The sequence below is a fragment of the Megascapheus bottae genome, chromosome 24, assembly GCF_031878675.1.
Source record: "Megascapheus bottae isolate mThoBot1 chromosome 24, mThoBot2.hap1, whole genome shotgun sequence".
NCBI classification, from domain to species: domain Eukaryota; kingdom Metazoa; phylum Chordata; class Mammalia; order Rodentia; family Geomyidae; genus Megascapheus; species Megascapheus bottae.
Genome location: NC_143532.1, coordinates 8,931,233 through 8,956,825, shown reverse-complemented (window position 1 = coordinate 8,956,825; position 25,593 = coordinate 8,931,233). Strand labels below are relative to the sequence as shown.

Sequence of the window (25,593 nt, the reverse complement as noted above, 5' to 3'; positions counted from 1 at the left end):
TTCCAGCAATTCTTCTGGCAATAATGTACCTAAACTGGAAGGACATTAAACTTTAGAAGAAATGGAACAAACATCCCACGTTAGGATAGCTGTCAACAATACAGGGGGGGAAAAGGGGGTTAAGTGTATAATCAGAGCAGTTAAAGAAACAACTAAAGAACAAATTATGAAACAGCAGTTAAGTTCACTGATCCTATCTCCCATGGGCCCACACAAATTCCTGGAGAGCCGGGGGACACAGCAGCTAGGGGATTGAGAATTGAAGAGCTGCTCTCATTTAAAATTCAAATAACACGAAGCCCAAATGGCCTACTCCTTACCCAGGCTCTTTAAGTATTGGCTACTCTCTCCCCACAACAGAGACATTTCCAAACAGGCTGTTAGTATAGAAAACACACCACATCAGACCACATCACACCATACCAGCAGGGCAGAAAAGGGAGCCACCAGAGCCAGCTATTGCTAATTTTCAAGTTGGGGTAGGTCAAATCTCTCCAAAGACAGCAGAGCTTTGTGAAAGAGGAGGCTCAGAAGGGCACATGGGATCTTTAATGCCACAACTAGGATCTTGTTGAATGGGGCTGTTTTTGTGGATCCATAATTGAACTTCAACTTCTGCCTCTGCAATATATGGTTCTAAAAAACCAAAGGAGAGCCAGACAGGTACAGTGAGGTACAGTGGCTAATGCCTGTAATCCTAGATACTCAGAAGGCTGAAATCTGAGGATTGTGGTTCAAAGCCAGCCTGGGTAGGAAGGTCTGCAATATTCTTATCCCCAAATAACCACCGGAAAACCAGAAGTAGGAGTGTGGCTCAAAGTGGTAGAGCTGTAGCCTTGAGCAAAAGAGCCCAGGGACCAGGCCCTGAGTTCAAGCCCCATGACTGCAAACAAAAACAACAAAGGAGAGCCAATCAAGTTCTTTATTTTTTATTCTTCTAAAATATAAAAAGTAATACTTGTACAGTCAGATCAGGCATAAAAAAAGACATCAAAAACCACTTTCTCAGCTGGATGCCACTGGGACCCGGGATTATACCTATAACCCTAATTACTCAGGAGGCTGAGATTTGGAGAATAGAGGTTTGAGGCTAGCCTAGGCAGAAAGGTTCTTCTTTTCTTTTCTCTTTGGCCAGTCCCAGGGCCTGGGCACTATCCCTGAGCTTCTTTTGCTCAGGCTAACACTCTACCACTTGAGCCATAGCACCACTTGCAGCTTTTTCTCATTATGTTTATCCAGGGCTTCATGCATGCCAGGCAAACACTCTACCACTAAGCCATATTCCTAGTCCCATCAGAAAGGTTCTTTAGACTTCATTTCCAAAATAATCAGCACAAAGCTGGGTTGGAGGCATAGCTCAAGTAGTAGATTGCCAACTGTGAGCAGGAAAGCTAAGCAAGCATGAAGCTCTGAGTTCAAATCCCAATATGAGGGGGAGGGGAAACAAATCTCTCCAGGAAGGAAACTGTTGATACTTTTTTACATGGAAGTTTCTAGTCAGATACAGGCACATATACACATCTTTCCTTTCCTAAACACAAACTTACCTAAATCCAATAAATTGTCTATATTTAAGAGAGTAATGTAAACAGATTATAAAGAACACTATCATCTCTGAATTAATATTTTTCTTTGAAGGAAAAACATATCTATTTGTATCAAGAATATGCCATAAGCAAGCCAGGAATGGTGGCTCAAGCCTGTAATCCTAGCTACTCAGGAGGCTGAGATCTGAGGATTGTGATTCAAAGCCAGCCCGGGCACTAAAGAACATGAGACTTTTATCTCCAATTAACTACCAGAAAACTGGAAGTGCTGCTGTGGCTCAAGGACCCAGGCCCAGAGTCCAAGCTCCATGACTGACAAAAACAAAACAAAACAAAACACCATAAGGGAAGGGGGGTGTGGCCTAGTAGTAGAATGCTTACCTAGTATGTATGAAGCCCTGAGTTCATTTCCTTGATACCACATACATGGAAAAGGCCAGAAGTGGTGCTGCAGCTCAAGTGGTAGAGCGCTAGCTTTGAGAAAACCCAAGGGCAGTGCCCAGGCCCTGAGTTCAAGCCCCAGGACTGATTTTAAAAAAAGAATATGTCATAAGGTTCCAGGAGTCCTAATTCAATGTACAATGATCTATGGAGGTTTTCTGGCCAAAAGAAACATTCTTCTGTTGGGAAAGACTGCATTCTTTGCTTCTGAGTGGCTCCTGAATTGTAGATGGAGGGTTTAATTCTTCACACAATGGTACATTTAGGGGAGGTACAAAACACTTATTGAGTTCTCAGGGGCCTTTGTCCGAAGCTTACAGAATGGCTTCTTTGCCTCAAGTGAGTTAATATGATTCCTTTTTCCCCAACCCACATCTACCTCCAACTGAAGTCCCACCCCCTCTCTCAGGGCTGCAGAATGAAGGGAGAAGGACTGGAATATTCAGTAGGGAGGAGAATCTGCCAAAGATGGCTGGGTTTAGAGCAAAAGACATCGCCAGTCTTGGCAGCTATTCTCTAACACTGAGGGGGATCTCCTCCCAAGTTTCTCTGTTGAACCTCCTCTGTTTAACCAACTAGTCCTTTTTGCTACTATAGATGCCTTTCCCTGTGTGTCCTGGCTCTAGAGGATTTGGTTATAATGTTTAAAATTTGTTTTCTGAGACAGAATCTTACTATCTTGGCAAGCGATGTATCTTATACATGCTCATTACATAGGCCAGGCCGGCTTCAAACTCACAACCCTCCTGCCACAGCCCTTCATACACTGGGATTCCAGCTGTGAACCAAGGCACAGTGTCTTGATGTTTCTTAATCTATGACTGTGGTTAGTCCCTTGCCTGGATTCTAGCAGTCAAAGCTGGTTACCTCAGAGAACAATGTTCCATGTAACTGGAAGCTAAGCCACCATTGGGGTGGTATTTTTGAAGCACTGGCAAGTTCCACAGTCCAAGAATTCTTGTGAGACACAGTGGTGAAGAGTAACTTGGATCACTTGCATTGGACAAGCAAGCCTAGAACTCAAGCATTTCTGCAGGCTTCTCTTTCAGCTTCCTGACTTTTCGGTAACCTCGTATTGACAGGATGGCTCCTAGGCCAAAGACCACAATGCCCAGGGCTGCAAAAAGCCCTGCTCCTATGTCTCCCCCGTGGAAACCACAGCTGAAGCCACTGTACCCTTTGCTTTGGTACAGCGCCTCCCTCTCCTTGCACACAGGAGAGCCATAGGCAGCAGAGAGAAAATGGAAGAAATAGTACAAGGCCGGGATATACGCCCCAGCAATGAGCACATCCATCAAAGCCTCGATCACCAACCACAGGGGACAGTGCCAAGGGACCCGCAGGACACCCATGACAATGAGGAGGCAGGAGAAGGCCATGAGGGCTCCGCTGTAGGCCATTGATGCTGTGATCGTGGGGAGCTTGAGCTGGTAGAACTGGACATCCAACTGCTGGGCTTTCTCCCCATCAGCACCATGGAAGCCACTGTAAGCACCTCCGTACTGGTAGTAGTAAACGCCCCCCAGGCTGGTGATGCCCGTGTAGCCCCCTGTGGAATTGTAAGAGACAGAGCTGCAGGCCAGGATCAGCAAGTTCAGCAGAACCTCCAGCATCTGGCAGCAGGCTGCAAAGAAAGTGTGCATTACCATTTGAGACCCATTGTTCTACTTTCAGCTCCGGTGCCTGTGCCCTTCGGAAGCTCAGCCCACTGGCTCTCCGTTCCTCCCCCACAGCTGGACGGCTAAAGCTGTACAGTCAGGATTAGGTGGGAGTAGGGGATCATCTGAAATGGTGTCAGGGATTCTTTGGGCTGGAAAGAGATACTCTCAAAAGAGCAAAGCAGCCTGCCTGGATTGAGGTCAGAACAATGGTAGGAGAAGCCGAGTGGATTAGGAAGAAAGCTGCTCTGCATGGAAGCGAGAGCGAGAACATTCCATGCCCCCCCAACCTTCCACCAAGAGAATAAAAAGAAAGTGATATCCTCTTTGTATATGTTTTATGGAAATTTTGATTAAGAGGCAATTTTTTCCCAAACTTGAAGAAAATTATAGCCTTTAAGATAGGATATTTTAAAAGTATAGAAATTCTACATGCAAATATTGACTATGATGCAAGGTGTGGCTCAGTGGCAGAGTGCTTGCTGAGCCTTCACAGGCCCCAGATTCCATCCCCAGCATCACACACACACACACACACACACACACACACACACACAAGGATCATGGCTTGCACGCATTAGAAATAGGAAAGAAAGCCGGGCACAGTGGCTCACTCCTGTAATCCTAGCTACTCAGGAGACTGAGATGTGAGGATCAAGTTTCAAAGCCAGACGAGGCACAAAAGGACCTGAGACTCTTATCTCCAATTAACCTCTATAGAATGGGAAGTGGCTCAAAGTTAGGGCAGTAGCCCTACCCTTGAGCCAAAGAGCTCAGGGACAGCACCCAGACCAAGTTCAAGCCCCATGACCCACAAAAAAAAAAAAAAAAAAAAGAACGAAAGAAAGAAAAAAAATAGAAAAGATAAAATTAATTGAACTCAAAATGCTTACTAAATTGAAAAAGATTATCTTATGGTTCTTCGACTTTAACTCAATAAGTAAGTTTTAAAGTTCCACATTATTTTTTTCAGTTTTCCTTAAGAGTTTATCTAGACCAAGATAATACCTTTTCTAGAATGTTCTGTAAATGGAACCAGACTGTGATATCCTCTGTGTCTGGCTTCTTTTGCTCAGTAAAATTGAAAGCTGATACTTCTGAACTAAGACACTGAACCTGAGGGGTCAGCTGACTCAGATCAGCCTATGGCCTCTCCTTGACTGCTGGATAACCAGACATTCCACCCCTTCCCACTGGGCTGTGTACTGAGCTGTGACTACTTTCCTAGCAGAAATTATGTTTTCTCTCCACTAGTCGACACTGTCACTGGAACCCCAGATGCAAACAGCATCATTGTTTTCCTTAATTATAAAATTTATACTTGTTTTTGTGGGGTTTTTGTTTGTTTTTTTTGTTTGCTTGTGGGGTTTAAACTCAGGGTCTGGGAGCCATCCTGGAGTTGTTGTTTTTTAGACAGTTCTGGGGCTTGAATTCAGGACCTGGGCACTGTCCTTGGACACTTTTTGCTCAAGAGCTCTATCACATGAGCCACAGCAGCACTAATGGTTTTTTCTATGTATGTGGTACCGAGGAACTGAACCCAGGGCTTCGTGCATACTAGGCAAGCACTCTACCAGTAGGCTACACCCCTGGTCCCCTGAGCTTTTTCACTCAAGGCTGACACTCTACCACTTTGAGCCACAGTGTCTTCCGTTTTCTGGTGGTTAATTGGAGATAAGAGTCTCATGAATCACTGTCCTCAGTCTCAGCCTCCTGAGTAGCTAAGTGGCATGAATCACTGGTGCCAGACTTTATTTGTTTAGTTCATGAAAAGTAATGGTACTTTAGATGGAAATACTTTAAATGGGAATATAAATTAGAAAAGGCCACACACAACTTTCCACAAGAACCTTTTTAGGGAATTTCAGGCAAATTGCCTCTGGAACTAGGACCACAGTTTTTCCCCTCTTGGTTAAAATGGTGTGATGGTTGATTTTGATTATCAGGTTGATTGGACTGAGAACTGCCCAGGAGTTTAGTAAAGGACAATTCCGGGTGCATCTGTGTGTAGCTAGAATAACAGGAGTGAGCTGCCAGCAATTCCACTGTATTTAAGCTCCCAGACCACCATGCCCCTTGCCCCTTATGTCTCCCACTCTTTTTGGAGCTACTTGGTACCCCTCTTTAGTGATGATCAAACCCTGATTCATATGTTGAGGTCTCTCTCCTCTTTTTTTCCCTTTGGTCTGCTTGAGCTTCCCTAACAAGAAGCAACTGTAGCACGCTTCCTTACTGCTTCCTGGCCACCATGAGGCAGCCAGCCCCATCAAGATGGGTCTGAAATAATAAACCAAAACAAATCTCTCTTCCCTTAAGTTGTTTTGCTCCAGCATTCATTACAGCAACAAGAAAGTGACAGACAATGCCAGCAACAACTGGAAGCTTCAGCTTCCTACTAGGGAAGAAGCTGTCCTTGTGAAAGAGGAACTATAGATGCCCTCCCCGCCTACAACCTCAAGGTTCTAAGCAAGCAAACAACACTCACCAACCACAGAAATCGAATATCATGGGAGAAATTTAAACGCTTATTCTGAGACAGAGACACCCTATATTGCCTAGGCTGATCTTGAACTCGTGGACTCCCTTGGGTCTGCATTTCCCAGGTAGCTTGGCCTGTGCTCAACAGGCTGAGAGTTAAACTTTTAAAGATACTTTCAATTATGGCTAAGAGTTGAAGGCAAAGTACCATGACCTGAATACCATGGATCTAAGATGAGCAGGAAAGAAAAAGAAGAGGAAGAGAAGCTTCTCCCAATACAAATGAGGAGCGGAGAAGTGCACCTGCCTCGCAGGGGGCTTCCCTGCTCTCCCTGCAAGCTGTAAGTGAGCGGAACCTAGGCCCACACAGCCTTCCTTGGTGGCCTGATCTGATTTTTACTCTCAATCCCTCAAGATCTTACTATCTAAAAATTCCTGCCTAGTAAAAGCAAACTGGATGCCTGTCTCTTTCTGATGGTCTCATCTTACTGAACTTTGTGAGGGGGATCACAGCTCAGATTTCAGGGGGTTCCCCAAAAGCTTCCTCCCCTCCCCATTTTGCAGGTTTGCTGGGGCAGGTTGTGATTTCACTGACAAGGAAAAGAAGTCACTATGATCCAGTCTAAGGCATGTCTTAGCAATCTCCAAGTGACCTTTATCCGGGCATGAATTTCCTGTGTGAGACAAGTTCCTGGGGCACAATGGCATACTATTGTGTCTTCACATGGGTATTGGCACATCCAGAGTTTTTTTATAAGCCACTGATTATTCTCAGAGGTGGAACCATCTTTTCACTGCCTTGACTTAGAAACCCCAACCTCCAGGTTCAAAGCCAAATAGCCAGAGGCAATCAAGGCTCAATCCATGTGTATTCTGGCCAGATGCCCAAGCCCTTCCCTTTCCTCTTAGTAAAGCAGAGAAGAAAAACAAACAAATGAACATATCTCTAAAAGAAAAGCTCAGGAACTTCTACCACCAAGAGAAGTGAAGCAAGGAAATGTTTGAGGCCTTATTTGGAGTCAGGCTCTTCAATGCACCTGTGTATCTTTGGGTAACTTTCTGTACCTCTCTGAGCCTTAGGAGTTGGTGAAAGCATTAAAGCAAGGAATTTGTATCCACTAACAATTATATGTACAGTAGGATAACTGTACAGATTGCCTGTCTGTCAGGATTGCCTGGAGCCCTGGCATTCGAGTTCCTCTTAATCCTGTAATTGAACAGGATTGAGCAGGTGTAATTGAACAGGTGTAATTGTCACCATCCTAGATCACATTTTCATGAGGGACGCTGAATTTTCTCCCCTGTAGGCTAGGATGTTTTTCCATTGTCAAACTCAGCCCAGGAAGATTTCTCACAAGCCACAGGTGACACAGGCTCACCTTGATGAACCAGATTTTCTTCATTGTTGGCAAGGTCAGGCCCAGTGCAAAGATGAGAACTCTGGGAACCATGTGTACAGCTGACACGTGATATTATGCAAGGGGTGTCCAGATCTGCATTGGGATGGGTTTGTTTGCGTGCTTATTTTAGATAGAGCACACTTGGTTTATACTAGGGTATGTGGTGGTTTGATGGTGGTTTGAATGTGTGAATTTGGTCTTAATGTAAAGTCTGTTTCTCACTGTGCATCTCCATCAATGAAGTTCAAAAGTCATTGATCACGTGTTTGGGCATAGGTTTCCAAGGAGACCATTTGCTCCTGTCAATGTGGCTTCAGCTGCCACCAGGCTGCCCAGCTCAGGTGCTTTCCCATCTCTTCCAACTCACCCTACTTTCCCAGCAGTGCCTCTGCCAGTCACTGGCAGTTCACAGCCAGTTCACCCTCTGAAGCCCAATAAGTTTCGTGGAGTCGGAGCTGCACATATGGTTCAATGTTCTCGGCTCTTGACTTGTTTGAGAAATACTGGAAACCAGACAGCACATTCAGAACTTTTTTTTGTTTGTTTTGTTTTGTTTTTCTGGCACTGGAGCTTGAACTCAGGCCTGGAGAGCTGTCCCTAAACCTCTTTGTTCAATATTGCTCTGCCACTTGAGCCACAGCTCCACTTCTGGCTTTTTGGTGGTTAATTAAAGCGTCTCTCAGACTTTCCTGCCTAGGCTGGCCTTGAACCCATGCTCTTCAGATTTAAGCCTCCTGATTAGGATTCTAGGCATGAGCCACAACTGCCAGATGACAAACTTCTTATTTTTTTGGAAGCAAGAATATCATGCAGATAAGGAAGAAAAAATGCTAGGAATCCCCAAAGAGAAGGAATCCCCAAAAGGAAGTCTAGTGAATTTTTGCTGCATCCACTCAGCTCTATTTACCTTTTCTTTCCCAAACCACCAGTAACAATAAATGGCCAAACCCATTCCACAAAGGCTCACCTCTCCCAGTGCACAGATATCTGCATTTGTGGCAATCCAGGAGCCCTTCAGCTTCTGACTGGTAATATTCCACTTCTTCTCGTCCGGGCCTGGGATACGAGGACACATATCTCCCTGACCTGGGTTCACTGTGACCAAAAAACACACATGGCCATTAGGGATGTGCCTCAAAGCTTAGGACTACAGAGTTTATAGAACAGAGGGGCACAGGATTTTAGGTTCCAGGAAATTTTCTGGTTTAGCAGTCCTATAGGAGATCAAACCTATGGCTCATCTCTGCTAAAGAACCATGTGACTTCCATGTCAGGTTGCTCTCTGCCTGCTGTCCAATCAGGTAGTGTTAAGACACCTTCTTTGGGAACTTGTGAGTCCTTAGTTCAGCACAAAGCCAGCTTGTATTCACAAGACTGTAGTGCTGTTGTTTGGTGATCATTCTGTCCTGTTCTCCTTTGCAATGTGCCCTGGGAGCAATCATTCTCCAGGTAGAGGGGAGCCCCAATAGATAACCTTTAAGATCATCTCATCTCTTCCTTGACCCACCCTGACACTTTCCATCCTCTCCTCCCCCGTTTTATAGCTCAGTCCAAGATTCAACTGGAAATTGCCTTCTACTCGCTGAGCTCCAGGAATCATTCTAGAACATAGAAGTCATCATGTTTCTCTTAGGTTTGAAATTGTTCCCACTTTCAGCACTGCAGGGGAGTCACAGCCTCACAGAGACATAGCCACAGTGCTGCTCTAACCCCTAAAAGGTGATCCGCCCTCTCAAGTCTCTGGAATGGCACAGGACTGGAATCCCAGCTACTCAGATGGCTGAGATTGGGAGGCTCACAGTTTGACTCCATCCTGGATGGAAAAGTCCAAAATAACCAGCAAAAGGCTGGAGGATTGGCTCAAGTGGTAGAATGCCAATTGAACAAACAAGGAAAATCAAGTGTCCCTCAATTCAAACCCCGTTACAAGAGGGGGGAAAAAACCACCAAGAAACAACAACAACAACAAAAAACCTAGGCATGGTGGCACCTTCCTCTGAGTTCAGGTATGCAAGAGGCAGAAGGCTGATTTTAAAGCCATTTTCAGGCAAAAAGCCAAGGACTCTGAAATTTAAGCTAAGAAAGGTGTGGCTCAAGTGGAAAAGGGCTTGCCTAGCAAGTTTCAGGACCTGAGTTCAAACCCCCAATATTGCCAAAACAAAAACAGAACAAAACCAAGCACCTGTGATTGTCCCTCTCCTGTGTTGCCTCTTTCTTCCTTCCCCAGAAATCATTTTAGGTCATCTCCTATGGGAACCTGCCCAAGTTTGGACAGGAGTCCGATTCTGTCCAAATCAGGCCCATTTTATGCTGAGCTGAGAGTGGCTGGTTTCCTGTCATTCTCCTGTCTCAGACAGTGGACTGTGAAAGAGTAGATCTCTGCAGACTCACTTCTGCATCCTGTCCATTCAATAGGAAACAGGTTTATAAGGAAATGTACAAATGCAGCTCTTGCTTTTCCTACTTGAGAGATTGCTGTGCTATGTGGCTTTAGTCAGGGGAACAGTATCTGGGCCCAACCTTTCTCATGAGTTGATTTTAGATAAAGTAATATAAACACTGGATAGTAGCTTTCCCACTGTGTAGACATAGTGAAGAGGTTGGACTCAGTCTCCAAACTCTACAGGAGAGGAAAAAGTAGTCATGAGCCAGGCTTAGCTACTCAGGAGTCTAGAATCTGAGGATCATGGTTCAAAGCCATCCTGGGCCAGAAAGTCTGTGAGACTCTTATCTCCAACAAATCATCAAAAATCCAGAAGTAGAGCTGTAAGGAAAAACAAAACAATAACAACAACAACAAAAGTCAGGGACAGCTCCCAGGCCCTGAGTTCAAGCAAAGTTCCCTTCTCCCCCACCCCCCTCAAGAGTCCTGCCCAATGATTTGTCTCCTTGTTAGGGAGGGCAGGGGTAGTATCCCTCTATTCAATCGTCAAGTGCCACTTATGCATAATCTGACACTAGGTAGGCAGGACTGGATGGAATGTTAGCTCCCCAGGGGCGGAGGGACCAGGTAGGTCACCCTTTGTCTTCCCTTCTATCCTTGCATGTTCCTAGTTCACAGAGTTTTCTCCTCACAGGAGCTCCTGGGAGTTCCTGGAGTTCTACCAGACAAGGATGGGAACGTTTCTTCATGAGTGTAGGCCACCCCAACAATCAGAGGATCTGAAAGGGTCTGCATGTGTAAGAAACGTTCCATGGGCTCAGGAGAACCAGTTTGAGGCCACTTCTGTCCTCCCCCCATGTTGCGACTCCCATGTCAACAAATAAAACCTTGGCCTCAATAGGAAGATGGAGTTCAGGCACACTTGTGAGACCCCATTTGAAAGATATCTAAAGCAAACAGAAGCTCCCGCTCTGGCACTACCTGAATAATTAGATGAAAAGCAAGCTCTCCCTGCCATGGGGGGTTTAGAGTCAGTTCTTTGGTTAAATGTGTGGCTTCTCTCCGCTGTGCTGGCGCTGGTGTTTGAACTTAGATTTTTCTTTTCTTTTCTCAAGGCTCTATCACTTGAGCCGCAGCTCCACTTGCTTTTCTGGTTTGTTTTGGAGGCGGCTGTGTGTGTGTGTGGTGTGTTTCGGTGGTTAATTGGAGGTAAGAATCTCAGGTACATTCCTTCCCCGACTGGCTTCGTGCCTCCATGCTCAGATCTCAGCCTCCTGGGTAGTTAGGGTGCCAGGCGGGAGCCACCGGCAGCCGGGCTTCCCCCGCTGTTTTTACGGGCACACCGCCCTGCAAGTTGAAACGCGTTAAGCCCGGCGGACACCTGCGCCCAGGGATGGCAGGTGGGCGGCCCCGCCCTCGGAACGCGGGGAGGAGGAGCTGCAGGTGCAGCGTCGGGGGCGGGGCCCGGGCTGGCCCCGCCCACCGGCCTGGCCCCTCCCACCTGGCCTGGCCACGCCCGTCCAGGATGGCCCCGCCCACCCGGGCCGGCCCCGCCTCGCTCGGGTTCCGGTTCTGGTCCCCCGGCCCGGCCATCTCGGCTTTGTTCCGCAGGGCAGGGCCACAGAGGCCGGGATCCTTGAAAGTTTCTTTTTCCTCTCGCAGGTCACCTCGGAGAGCACGGAAGGGAGGGATGGCGTTTCTGCCCCCGCTCCCGCCTCGGCCCCAGCAGGTGCGCCCTCACCTTTCCGGCGGCTGCGGGGTCCCCCAGGGCTCGGGCCAGGGAGGTCCTCGGAGCTCCCGCGTCCGGCTGGGGCGGGCCGTGCCCCAGGCGCCTGGCTCACCCGCGCGCGGGCCCGCGTCCCGGGGTCGCTCCCGGCGGGGGTCCCGGTCCCGGCGGGGGTCGCGGTCCCGGCGGGGATCTCGGTTCCGCCCTCTGTCGCGGTCCCCGGGTCTGTCCCGTGGCCTGTCCCGTGGCCGCTCGAGGTGGTGGTCTCGGTCTCGGTCCGCGCGGGGACGACGGTCCGGGTCGCGTTCCCGAGGCCGGGACCGGGGCTCGCGAATCCCCGACGTATCTTCCATGCTCGGTTCCGTGCGACCCGCCCCGGAGCCACCCGAGGGTCACAGCCGCAAGTTTCCCGGGTGGACAGCCAAGCCCAGGTGGGCGGGGCTGGCGGGCACTCACCTGCACGCATGCGCACTAGCTCCGCGGCCGGCCGGAGAGGCGCACCTGGGCACGGGGGGCCGGCAGGGGGCGCCCTGGGCGAGGCAGAGGGTGTGTGTGTGTGTGAGTGTGTGTGTGAATGTGTGTGTGAGTGTGTGAATGTGTGAATGTGTGTGAGTGATCTCACCCTAGGCTCTGCAGGGGGCAGTGTGTGAGTGTGAGTGTGTGTGTGATCTCACCCTAGGCTCTGCAGGGGGCAGTGTGTGTGTGTGAGTGTGTGTGTGTGTGATCTCACCCTAGGCTCTGCAGGGGGCAGTGTGTGTGTGTGTGTGTGAGTGATCTCACCCTAGGCTCTGCAGGGGGCAGTGTGTGTGTGTGTGTGTGAGTGTGATCTCACCCTAGGCTCTGCAGGGGGCAGTGTGTGTGTGTGAGTGTGTGTGTGTGTGATCTCACCCTAGGCTCTGCAGGGGGTAGTGTGTGTGTGTGTGTGTGAGTGATCTCACCCTAGGCTCTGCAGGGGGCAGTGTGTGTGTGTGTGTGTGAGTGTGATCTCACCCTAGGCTCTGCAGGGGGCAGTGTGTGTGTGTGAGTGTGTGTGTGTGTGATCTCACCCTAGGCTCTGCAGGGGGCAGTGTGTGTGTGTGTGTGTGAGTGATCTCACCCTAGGCTCTGCAGGGGGCAGTGTGTGTGTGTGAGTGTGTGTGTGTGTGATCTCACCCTAGGCTCTGCAGGGGGCAGTGTGTGTGTGTGTGTGTGTGTGTGATGTCACCCTAGGCTCTGCAGGGGGCAGTGTGTGTGTGTGAATGTGTGTGAGTGATCTCACCCTAGGCTCTGCAGGGGGCAGTGTGTGTGTGTGTGAGTGTGTGTGTGTGTGATCTCACCCTAGGCTCTGCAGGGGGCAGTGTGTGTGTGTGTGTGTGTGTGTGAGTGATCTCACCCTAGGCTCTGCAGGGGGCAGTGTGTGTGTGTGTGTGTGAGTGTGATCTCACCCTAGGCTCTGCAGGGGGCAGTGTGTGTGTGTGTGTGTGTGTGTGTGTGAGTGATCTCACCCTAGGCTCTGCAGGGGGCAGTGTGTGTGTGTGAGTGTGTGTGTGTGTGATCTCACCCTAGGCTCTGCAGGGGGCAGTGTGTGTGTGTGTGTGTGTGTGATCTCACCCTAGGCTCTGCAGGGGGGAGTGTGTGTGTGTGAATGTGTGTGAGTGATCTCACCCTAGGCTCTGCAGGGGGCAGTGTGTGTGTGTGTGAGTGTGAGTGATCTCACCCTAGGCTCTGCAGGGGCAGTGTGTGTGTGTGTGTGTGTGCGTGTGTGTGTGATGTCACCCTAGGCTCTGCAGGGGGCAGTGTGTGTGTGATGTCACCCTAGGCTCTGCAGGGGGCAGTGTGTGTGTGTGTGTGTGTGTGTGTATGATCTCACCCTAGGCTCTGCAGGGGGCAGTGTGTGTGTGTGTGTGTGTGTGTGTGTGTGTGTGTGTGTGTGTGAGTGATTTCACCCTAGGCTCTGCAGGGGGCAGAGGGTGTGTGTGTGTGTGTGTGTGTGTGTGTGTGTGTGTGTGTGTGATCTCATTCTAGGCTCTGCTGGGGACAGAGCGTGGTGTGTCTGTGTGAGATCTCACCCCAGGCTCTGAGTCTTTGCTGAGACTCTACTTGTCGTGATTCAGAGCCAACCTCCTCACCTTATGCTCTTTCCATGTTCCTGGCCCACAGAATCCCAGAGCTTCAGAAATGTCTTAGCCTCTAAGCATGGGGGTCATTTGTTACTTAGTAGAAGCAATCTCAGCTGGCAAATTACATGTGTCTCAAACCTAAGACACGTATTTCCATAGTGCCTATCCCTCTTTCTAGACAGTCAGCTTCTACAGGCAATGTCATGGCTGTTCTTCATGGTATGTAGCAGGTGCTCAATGAATAAGGGCAAATAAACCTTAATTTAAAAAGATTTATTTTGGGTACTAGAGAAGATGATAAGGATCTTTTAGATCGTGTAGCATAAAGGTGTGTTGGGGACCAAGCTTCCAGCACAAGAACCATATCCAAGCCACAACAATAAGTTAGCCTTAACTTTTCTGTTCTAAAGGAAGATTCATATAAGAAAAAAATCCAAATACTTAATTGGTCCATTAAAAACACAAACGCTTCTGGGGTTGGAGGCGCGGCTCAGTTGGAAGAGCACCACCCAATGAACAAAAGCATCAGGTTCTGAGTTTGAGCCCTGGTTTTTAAAAAAAATACCCTGAGGGGCCGGGAGATTGGCCTAGTGGTAGAGTGCTTGCCTAGCATGCACAAAGACCTGGGTTTGATTCCTCAGCACCCCATACATAGAAAAAAGCTGGAAGTGGTAGAGCTCTAGCCTTGAGAAAAGTCCAAGGACAGTGCTCAGGCCCTGAGTTCAAGCTCCACAAGCAAAAAAAAAAATAAATACCCTAGAGTTAGTTTGTGTTATATTCTACTGCTCTTGGGGGTGGAATCTTTATTTTCAATATGTCTCTGAGTGTCTTTATTCAGGAATTCCCTAGAGGGAGACAGAAGTTCAAGTTGGAGATCAAGGGGTAGCTTTGTGATCTTCTGCCTCTGTTCTTTCTGTGTGCTGCTTGCCAGTCACCAGACTCCATTTCTGGTGGCAGCATTGGACTGGAATGATTCCCACACAGGGTCTGGAGAAGGGAATGGAAGCCAGCAGGGGGCAGCAGAGGCTCAGGAAGGTAAGAGGTGTGCTGCTTGGACATCTCCCGCCTCCCTCAGATGCAGTCCTCTCCTGACAGATGTGCTTGAACACCTGGATTTTTCTGCACTTCACACAGTAAACAGGTGAGTGTGGGAAGCTCTGCAAACTTTCTGTACCCCTGTGTCCTCACTTGCTAAATAGGGAAAATTGTACTAATAAGTAAATGTCTGGGAAAGACTCAGGTCTGTGGCTAGCACATAGCGATACTATAGATACAGCAGCTATTGTTTTTGTTGTTTTTGCTTATTGAGCCGGAAGGATAGAATGAAAGGAATAGAATGTGAGTAAAGTGAATACAATAGGCCTGCACTGAGAAACCTGGCAGTCTCTTGACAGAGGCAGATAAGGAAATACTGTCTAATCCTGAGAAGAAAAAAGAAGCAAGTGGGGTATAGACAGTATCTGGAGGCTGAAGCAACCCAAAGCAGCTTTGGAGGAAGAAATGGTTGAGGACTAATGGCAAGACTAGAAGGTCAAGGGCTTCAGACTGCGGGTATGTGATCTCCAAGTGCACACAATTTCCCCTGTGGTATAGGAAAAATCTTTAGCACAATGATTTAGTTGCATCTAGGAAATCAGTAAAGCAGAGCTCTGAGTGTATCTGTAAGGGGTTTTCAGAGAAGATTTGCTAAGTGGGAAAGAGTTGTTCTGAATATTGTTGGGATAGGATCTTACTTAGAGTTTAGCCTGGCCTTAATCTTGCAGTCTTCCTGCTTCTGTTTCCCCAGTACTAAGACTACAGGCAAACACTACCATGTCCTTCACATTGTAGACTTCAGGGGCAGGTACTATATTCACGACCTGCTTTTGCTTAATATTCAATTCCATGTGTTTTTTTTTTTTTTGGCAGTCCTGGGCTTGAGCTCAGGGCCTGAGCACTGTCCTTAAACTTTCTCAAAGCTAGAGCTCTACCACTTGAGCCTCAGCACCACTTCTGGCTTTTTTCTATGTATGTGGTACATGTTAGGCAAGCACTCTACCACGGGTCAAACTCCTGCCCCCTCACCCTTTTTTGGGGGGGGGGAAGGTCAGTTGTGAAGCTTGAACTCTAGGGTTTGGGCACTGTTCCTGAGCTCTTCAGCTCAGAGCTAGTGCTCAACCACTTGTGCCACAGTACTACTTCCAGTTTTCGGGTGGTTAATTAGAGATAAGAGTCTCATGGACTTTTTTGCCTAGGCTGGCTTTGAACTATGATCTCAGCCTCCTGAGTAGCTAGGATTACAGGTGTGAGCCACCAGCACGAAGCTTGTGGTTTTAACTTCTATAGGACATAGTCTTCTTTCTCCTTCCAGCCCCCCCCCCAAACCCTGACAGTTCCAAATAATTCCTTGAAAGAAATTCTTCAGGATTGTGATTCTTTTCTAGCATTTTTTTTTCAGTCCTGGGGTTTGAACTCAGGGCCTGGGCACTGTCCCTGCGCTTTCTCAAGGCTAGAGCTCTACTACGTGAGCCACAGCACCACTTCTGGCTTTTTCTGTGTATGTGGTACCAAGGAATCGAACCCAGAGCTTCATGCATGCTAGGCAAGCACTCTACCACTAGGCCATGCTCCCTGCCCCAGGCATTGTGAATATTGGACCAGTGAATAAGTAGTGTGTGCATGTGTGTGCGTGCGTGTGTGTGTGTGTGTGTGTGTGTGTGTGTTGTCATTTTGTTTTTTCCAAAGGGAACTTTGGGAGACTGCAAGATGATGATGCTGATAACAAATTCAAGTCCTGTGTAATTATTTGTGTTCCTGGCCTTTCTGGGACTTTGTGCACTTCCCAGGGCTTTGTAAACCACATTGTATTTTCTATTATTGTGCTGGGCAATGAAGTCTGGGAGAAATCAGCAGTTCTCTTAGCCTTCTGTTCAGGAGTAACCCACCTCTAGCAGCCCTAAACAGTTTCCATCTCAGTAAATATCCGGCAAGCCTCCTTGAAAAGAAAATCATGGGTCTGCAGGGAGTTGATTTCTGTGGCCGGTGTGGCTTTCTCCACGCTGACATCAACGGTGTGCCTTGTCCTGTTCTCAGCCCTACCTTGACCAGAAGTGCCCTGCTATTGGTAATTCCCAAATTAGGTTACAAAATGTCCCGGGTGAGGTGATTAAACACACCAAAAAGTCATACTTGGCTCATGGCATGTTAGAATTCTGACTCCAAGAGCCAGTTTCTGGCTGAATCTAGACACAAGATGTGATCTGCTTAGCACCTTTGAACCTCTCTACCGAGAGGCTCATGTTTTCCTTCTTTGGGGTCCAGGTTCCTTCACCCCCACTCCCCACACTCTGCCAACAGCCTGTTGCGATCTCCATCTCCAGATTTTCTATTAAAAATGTACTCAAAGTTAACTTAGATCCACAGGTACAGAAGTAAATAAATCTATTTCCAATAACATTATTGCACTCTCCCCACCCTGAAAGCCAGTGTAAGTTCTGTTTTTCATTTCTGTCTGGAATGTGCTAAGTACTTAATAAATGTGCACTGAACAGAGCGGGAAACTTATTCCTCTCTAAAAACTCCTATTAACACTTGGGATCATCAGTAGTTCCATTGTTTTAGGGCCTCACTCTTTCTTAGCAGGTGTGCTGCCATTTGAGCCCTATCTCTAGCTAAATATCAGTAGACATATTAAAAGAGTCTGATCTCTAATTAACCACTGAAAACTGGAAGTGGCTAAGAGTGGAAGAGCACTAGCCTTGAGCTGCAGAGCTCAGGGACCGTGCCTAGGCCCAGAGTTCAACCCCCACAACTGACCAAAAAAGAAATCACTCAGAAATCTGCTGCCATTAACATTTCCCTTAGTAACGTTGGTCATAAAAGGGCTGCAAGGTAGCTCAAGATGATAATAAAAATAAAAATTTAGTGAGGCACTGGTAGCTCAAGTCTAGAATCCTAGTTACTCAGGAGGCTGAGATCTGAGGATTTCAGTTCAAAGCCAGCCTTGGTAGGAATGTAGGAATGTCTGTGAGACATTTACCAGTTAACCACAAGAAAGCTGGAAGTAGAGCTTGTGGCTCAAGTGAAGGAGTACTAGACTTGAGTGAAAAAGTTCAGGGACAGTGCTCAGGCCCTGAGTTCAAGCCCTAGGATCGGCTAAATAAATAAACAAATTAGGAATATTTATTCCTAAAAATAGTTTTTTTTGTGTGGTCCTCATGTCTTCTGTTTCTTCTGGTACCAAGTTACCATCTGCTCTTGCCCACATCTTTGTCAAAGAGGGCAGCCTTTTAATATGATAAAGTTTTTGCATAACCAACTTAATTGTTTTTGTGTGTTTGGGGTCGTTGAACTCAGCCTGGGCACTGTCCCTGAGCTCTTCAGCTCAAGGCTACCACCCTACCTTTGAGCCAAGCCCTATTTCCCATTTTCTAGAGTCTAATTGGAGATAAGGTCCTTTTGTGCCTGGGCTAGCTTTGAACCTCGATCCTCAGATCTCAGCCTCCTGAGTAGCTTGGATTACAGATATGAGCCACTACACCCAGCTTCAACTTAATATTTTTTAATGTATAGAGGGGTTACAGTTATATTCACCAGATAGAAGGTACATTACTTCTCACACATTGATGTCCCTTCTCATGTTTTTGGCCCCATTCCCCCCCCAACCAACTTAATTTTTTTTTTTTTTTTTTTTTTTGCCAGTTGTGGGCTTGAGCTCAGGGCCTGAGCACTGTCCTTAGACTTTCTCAAGGCTAGATTAGAGCTCTACCACTCGACCCTCAGCACCACTTCCGGTGTATTTTTCTATGTATGTGATACCAAGGAATTGAACCTAGGTCTTTGTGCATGCTAGTCAAGCACTCTACCACTAGGCTAAACTCCCGGCCCCCAACTTAATTTTTAAAAGCAAATCTCTGTCAGTCAATTCCTCTAGGCTACTGGAGGAGGTAGCCAGTGTCACATCAAATAAACAAGCAACATGAATTGGGTGATGCAACCTTAAAAAAGCTGAGAAGGTTCCCAGTGAGGAAGATTGTCCCAGCGATGGAAACCCAGGGGCCCTGATTCTTCTATGCTGCGTCTTTCTACACCGCAGTCCTTTCTGAAGCTTCATCTTAGGCTGGTCTGCATTGTTATACCAGAATACCTGACCCAGGCTGATGTATAGGACAGTTTATTTGGCTCATGATTCTGGTGGCTAGAAAGTTCAGATGCACTGGGGCCAGCTGTGGAAGCCTCCTGCTCCTCACCAGCTGCACAAGACCGTGGAGAAGCAGCAAGAAGGATGACTACGTGCAGCGGGGGGCAAGCACGTGTAACGGAACAGCCTTCGTTGATAGCGTCTTCTCTTAGATGTGTCTGCTGGGACTGATTTTGTCAACCGAAATCCTCAAGTCTCAGTCTCCTGAGTAGCTTAGGATTATACGAACTAGAGCTGTGAGTGTCTCCACGATACTACTCTTAGCTCTTCATTCTTGACTGAATATTTCCACTAGACTGGGCCTTGCTCTGAAAACAGAAGCTTCTCTACTGTAGAAGGCTAGTGTGGTTTTGGGGGGGGGGGTAATATGCTAGGGGAAATCCCTATATCCAGAGTATGATTAGAAGAAGAAGAAAAAAAAGCAGTAACAAAGCTAGGTGCCAGTGGCTCATAACTGTAATCCTAGTTAATTGGGAGGATGAGATCTGAGGATGGTGATTCGAAACCAACCTGTGCAGAAAAGTTCATGACGTTCTGATTTCCAATTAAAACTCCAAAAAGCCTGAAGTGGGTCGGGTCTGTGGCTCATATTGATAAGAACACTAGCCTTTGGCGGGGGGTGGGGGGCGGGGGGTGGGGGGTAAGCTCAGGGACATCACCAGACCCCAACTTTAAGCCCCAGAACTAGTATGCACAAAAATAAACAAAAGGAAATGATGTCACAATGATTAATTTTATTTGTCAACTTGTTTGTACCATGGGTGCCCCGATATTTGATAAACATTATTCTGATTGTTTCTGTGAGAGTGATTCTTGAATGAGGATTTTAACATTTCAGTCTGTAGATTAAAGTGGAATCACATGATCACATGATTCCCCCCCCCACCATTGTGGCTATATCTCAACCAATCAGTGGAAGGCATAACTAGAACAAAAAGACTCACCTTTGGCTGGTAACTTCTCTTACCTAACCGATTTGAGATGGGACGTTAGGGACTTTGTTTTCTTCTCCTTTTGAACTCAGTCTGAAACCAGCTTTTGTTGTGGCAACTTGAACTGCCACCGATCCCCAGTCTTCAGTTTCCTTTCTAAAGATTTTGGGACTTGTTGCTTTCTGTGATCATGTGATTCAATTCCTTATAATGAAATGTCTCCATCTGTATATGTGTGTAGATTTCATGTCTTCTCTTGGTTCCTCTGGAGAACCAATGGCTCATACAATAACTCATTGAATAGATAAATTGAGTACAAGTAGAGAAATGATCAATTCTTAAGTTGAAGATGAAATCAAAGCAGTCACTAGATAGTCAAAATAATGTCATTAAAAAACAAGATCTATCGTTTAGTTGGGCCATTTGGTAGAAATAAATCAATATTGCAACATGAGCACATATTTGTTTTCTTGTTTTAAAAGGTTGTGACATGTAGGTGGAAGGTGTGGCTCAGTGGGAGAGCACCTGTCTAGCAAGCATGAAGCCCTGAGTTCAATGTCCTGAGTTCAAACCCCGGTACTGACTGCCAATTTTTTAAAAATAAAGAATAAATAAAATGTTAAATAAAGGGTGACGTGTAATGTGCTTGTATTTAAATTCTCTCAGACATTCACAAACACTTCTTGATTATATTGTTTAACAACCTTCCACGGGCATGGCACCTTTAACTCTGTATAAAACAAGCTAAACAAATATGGCCCCTGCCCCTTGGGAATGCACAAATACGAAAAGAAACAGAGAGGTTCATTTTTTCCAGAGTCTGCACTTTGGCAAAAGCACAAGCCAAGAGCACCTTGATCAAATATTTACAAGACCATAATCGTCACAGTTAATAATTTGTCACAATGGAGCTCATTGATATGTAAGTAAGACCTTGGTGGTACTCAGTCAATAGGCTAGCAAATGTCAGAAACTTTTGTCAGCAAATATACGAATTATTTTGGTAGAAGACATTGGTACATATATGTGTGCGAACCCACAGGTGGTATTTTATTTAGTAATAATCTTTTTTTTTTTTTTTTAAAGAATAGGAGACAAAATGGCCAGGAATTTGGCCTAGTGGTAGAGTGCTTGCCTAGCATGCACAAAGACCAGGGCTTGATTCCTCAGTACCACATCCATAGAAAAAGGCTGGACGTGGTGCTGAGGTTCAAATGGTAGAGCTCTAGCCCTGAAAAAGCCCAAGGACAGTGCTCAGGTACTGAGCTCAAGCTCAGGACTGGCAAAAAACAAAAAGAATAGGAGACAAAAGTTCCTAAGAGCTGAGGAAGTTGGGGGGGCGCGGGGGAGATAAGGTCTAGTCCGTAATACATGCAATAAGGTGCAACAGTGAAGTCATTGGGCCAGAAATTTCTCAATATTTGCCCTGGCAGGGATGGGGAGCTAGGATTGAGCTCTCGGTCACCGGGGCCTGAGAGCCATTTTGTTAGGAGAGGGGATGGCTGCAGCCGGCCTCAGGTCTAGAGGGCAGGAGTATTAGGAAAATGGAGGAGAGAAAGGAAGGATACAGGCCCGACTTGATCTCCAGGTGAGGACTGTGTATTGAGATAGAGCAGCAGTGAGGGATACAGCCTTCCCATAGGCTTGGGGTTTGTGTGCCTGAGCTGGGACAGGAGCTGGTTTTATGCTGTCTGAGCAAGGAGGCAGAAGTTAATACAAAAGCCACTAGATCAAGAGAGGTGGGGGCTTGTTGGCTGGGCCCATCATGTAATGTTTACACCCAGGCTTGGCTGGATTAGCGTGCTGGAGTCAGGCAGTCTGCACGGATCTTCCTTGGCTGGCCTGGTATCTTTATGCACCTGAGAAAGCAGGGTAGGGTGAATCTTTCAAGGAGGCCTGTAGGGCAGTAAGTCTATCACTTCTCTTTTGTTGATCCACTTAGAAGACTGAGACTCCTCCATGTTTCAGATCAAAGCTCCCCTTTATCTTCTTCCTGGCTCACCCTGATCGCTCTATAAATCTCGTGGGTGGCAGGCTCGGGTCCACCAGCCTCCGGCCTCTGTATCTCCAGACCCAGCAAAGGTTTTGTCCATAGAGAAGACACCAACAGCAGTCAACAAACTGGAAACAGTTGACTCTGTCTTTTTTTTTTTTTTTTGGATCTCTTGCTGTTTATCAGCCAGAAAACTGACTATTTCAATTAGCCAAGGTTAACTGGAGCATTGTATTTAATCTTTCTGGATCTAAATTCTAATTCAATGAAATATTTTTTTTGTTAGGAGCACAGTCTTTAATCTTTTTTATTATTACTTTTTCATTCATTAATGCTGGGGCTTTGAACTCAGCATTTGAACTTGTATTTTATAAGTTAAACACTCTTACCACTTTGGCTATCCCCCCACTAAGGCAAATTTCTTCAAACATTTTGTACTTGAGTTTTCTCATTTACCAAACAGGCACCTACTACATGATGCTGTGAGAATCAGATGAAGTAATGAAATCATTTGAATGAAGAAACATATTGAAAGTGTTTAAAACTTGCAAAAGAATACAAATATAATCAATACTTATGATTAATAGTATTATTTCCAATGTATTATTAAAGATAATTATTTTTCTTTGTTCCATTACCTAATTTTATATTCTGGTTAGAAGAGGTATTGAAAAATATCATTAGGTATTTTATTGCTAAGTTATACTAGACTCTCATTCTTATAAATATTCAACACAATTGAGAGAATTAATGCAAGTAAAGTATTGTCAGTGTGTGGCTCAGGTGCTCACCAAATTTTGCTACTATTATCACCCATTCATTTGTTCACCTGACGAACTGTGGTTTTGAACATTTGCTATATGCTAGTTAACAAGGAGCCATTTGGGACAAAAATAAAAATTGAACCTTCATGGATTCAATATTCAAATGAGGAAAACAGAAAAATTGAATATGTAAGATGCATGCCGTATTTTATTGATTTTAAGAAATTGGGCAGGGAGCATGGCCTAGTGGTAGAGTGCTTGCCTAGCATGCATGAAGCCCTGGGTTCTATTCCTCGGCATCACATACACAGAAAAAGCCAGTTGTGGCACTGTGGCTCAAGTGGCAGAGCACTAGCCTTGAGCAAAATGTGTCCAAGGACAGTGCTCAGGCCCTGAGTTCAAGCCCCAGGCCTGGTAAAAGAAAAAAAAAAGGTATGCATTTTCATATGTTAATATTTCTGAAGGTGGGTGTGGGAGGCATTCCAGCTTTGAACTTTAATCCTTGAGCCCCAGCCTTCTGCATGCTGGGATTATAGGGCTCTACAGAGAGACCCTATGTGTCAACAAAGCTTTCAGAATTGGAGTAGTTCTCATTTATAAGTTATAAATGTTGGTGTTTCTTTTCTTTTGTACAGAAAATGATAATACATGTGTCAATGGCCTCCAAGAATGATGTTATGTGATAGCCTGGCAGATATAAACAGTGATACCAAAAAAAAATACTAAGTTGAGGAAGAAGATGGGAGTTTGTGGAGAGTTACAACTTAAATATGGCATAGCTCTGTCTTTTTACACTAATGTAGTTTATAAATAAAGGGCCACAATTATGTAATAAAAGTATAATTGAAAAGAATTGTTGGTGATATCCTAGTTGGGATATTAAAAGAAAGACCTGTTTGGGTTTTTGAAGGTAAACTTTTATCTTGTATGGTTGTTCCACTTTTTAACTTAAATGAAATGTACAAATGTAAAATGCATTATTTTTAGTGTACAACTCATCAGGTGTGTGCGTGTGTGTGTGTGTGTGTGTGACAGAGAGAGAGAGAGAGAGAGAGAGAGAGAGAGAGAGAGAGAGAGAGAGAGAGAGAGAGAGATAGTACAGTACTTGGGCTTGAACTCAGGGCCTGGGTGCTGTCCCTTAGTTTTTTCACTCAAGGCTGGTTACCAGTTAAGCCAAACCTTCACTTCCAACTTGTTGGTACTTTACTGGAGATAAGCGTGTTGTGGATTTGTCTGCTGGGCTGACATGGAACTATGGTCTTCAGATCTCAGCCTCCCGAGAGGCTGGGATTACAGGCGTGGTCACAGATTCCTGGCTTCAGTTCTGCAGTTTTTATCATGCACTTCAGTCAGGGTAGGACAGACCACCGTCCCCCAGACTTCTTGGGAGTCATCTCCCCCTTAGTCTTACACCTGGGAAGGCAGTGGCCTGTTCTGTTTTCCTCTAAGACCATCTAGTGACTGAAAACGTCCTGTCTGTAGCCCTCTCTGGGCTCTTGACGAGCACTGGAGTTGTGCACCAGTCCACTGAGGGTCATGCCTTCCTGTTTGCTGAGTGGTGGGGTGGTCTTCTCCCATCCCCAAGGAGTCAATTCCAAGACCACCAAGAAATTCCAATAGACCTTAGAACTTATAGTTACAGTTTTTTTTCCCTCTACATAGACATGAGGGAGGGTTTTTTTGTTTGTTTGTTTTTTGCTAGTCTTGGGGCTTGAACTCAGGACCTGGGCACTGTCCTTGGACCTCTTTGTGTTTAGGCTAGGTCTCTACCGCTTGAGCCACAGCCCCACTTCTGTCTTTTTCTGAGTAGTTTATTGGAGATAAAGAGTCTCCCAGACTTTCCTGCCCGGGCTGGCTTTAAAGGGGGACCCTCAGATTACAGGTGTGAGCTAACAGTGCCCGGCTAATGATGAAGTTTAATTGATCAATTAGACACAGGAAGAGATGAATGATAACAATTAATAACCAATCACCATAACAAATTGTAATCAAAGTTATGTCAATTGTGGCCTTGTACCTTCTTTACTTCTCTTTACAGTCCTGAGCCTTCTCTACACTTCCTGCATTCGTGGACTCTTCCTCCCGAACTGTCAGCTCTGCCAAGGGGAGACTGGGTTTGCTTCTTTCACTGCTGTAGCCTCAATGCTTAGAGCAGAAACTAATGGACTAATTGGCCAACTCTTAAGTCCAGGACAGCAGTCCAACTCATCGGGTTTGAGTTGGTTCATTCTCTTTCTCCTCTGTGGTCTCTCTACTAGTCTTCTCACCGAAAGAGGCTCTTTCTTCTTGTCTGTGGCCTGTTTCTGGGATTCCCCCACCACATATCACCACGGGCACTTGGTGTTCTGGACTCGGGGTGACTCATCACTGGTCCTCTGGGCTCTGTAGGGCCCAACAGTGAATCTGGATAAAGGTTGTTTAGTTACATCACTTCTGGCATGTGCTTGCTGGCAGGATGGGTAAGGAGTGACCTTGAGGCCGTATTGGGGAAGGCACTTTGGAACATCCTAGCATCTTGGCTATGGAGATGCTTCAGATCTGCAAACCACTGGGTAACTTGCTGTTACCCAGGAGGCTCAGAGCTGGGGAGCTCAAGTCTGTATCACTTACTCTTCCTCATGGAAAGTCCTGGCTTCTATCCCACAGCCTGTACTGCACGGGAAATGTACAAAACCACAGGAAGAGGGCTGGGAATATTGCTTAGTGACAGAGTGCTTGATTAGCATGCACGAAGTTTTGGGCTCAATTCCTTTGTACCAAATACACAGAAAAAGCTGGAAGTGACACTGTGGCTCAAGTGGAAGAGTGCTAGCCCTGAGCAAAAGAAGCTTAGGGACAGTGCCCAGGCCCTGAGTTCAAGCCCCAAGACTGGCAAAAACTAAACAAACTAAAACCCACATGAAGGGATTCCTAAGCTCACAGACCCCCAAAAGCAGGGAGAGAGAAGTGGTTTGTATTTGTGTGTGTATGTGTGTGTGTGGGGGTATTCTGGG

The 25,593-nt window shown here is 46.3% G+C and overlaps 1 protein-coding gene and 1 long non-coding RNA gene across 3 annotated transcripts; one reads left to right on the top strand and one right to left on the bottom strand.

Annotated features, from left to right (window-relative positions):
• Positions 1-908: 908 nt before the first annotated feature.
• Positions 909-12,190, bottom strand: Marveld3 (MARVEL domain containing 3). Its single transcript, XM_090357324.1, has 3 exons — positions 11,649-12,190; positions 8,492-8,619; positions 909-3,612 (listed from the first exon to the last, which is right to left on the bottom strand). Exons 1-3 carry the CDS (start codon positions 11,984-11,986, stop codon positions 3,002-3,004), a joined length of 1,077 nt encoding a protein of 358 aa, XP_090213450.1. The 5' UTR covers positions 11,987-12,190; the 3' UTR covers positions 909-3,001.
• LOC150046903 (uncharacterized) lies at positions 11,507-20,471 on the top strand. Of its 2 annotated transcripts, none has more exons than XR_016539543.1 (4): positions 11,507-11,636; positions 14,664-14,873; positions 15,116-15,283; positions 20,326-20,471. It is a non-coding gene; the product is annotated as an uncharacterized LOC150046903 (long non-coding RNA). The 2 variants fall into 2 exon arrangements; XR_016539544.1 differs by lacking the exon at positions 20,326-20,471 and adding an exon at positions 18,632-19,327.
• Positions 20,472-25,593: the final 5,122 nt, after the last annotated feature.

Bases quoted from the DNA above. Each gene is read 5' to 3' on its own strand.
- Marveld3 (XM_090357324.1), bottom strand. From the start codon at position 11,986: ATGGAAGATACGTCGGGGATTCGCGAGCCCCGGTCCCGGCCTCGGGAA. The intron at 8,620-11,648 runs GTGAGGGCGCAC...TTTTGGTCACAG, and splicing joins ACCCCGCAGCCGCCGGAAAG to TGAACCCAGGTCAGGGAGAT. The intron at 3,613-8,491 runs GTGAGCCTTTGT...CTTTCTTTGCAG, and splicing joins ATATCTGTGCACTGGGAGAG to CCTGCTGCCAGATGCTGGAG.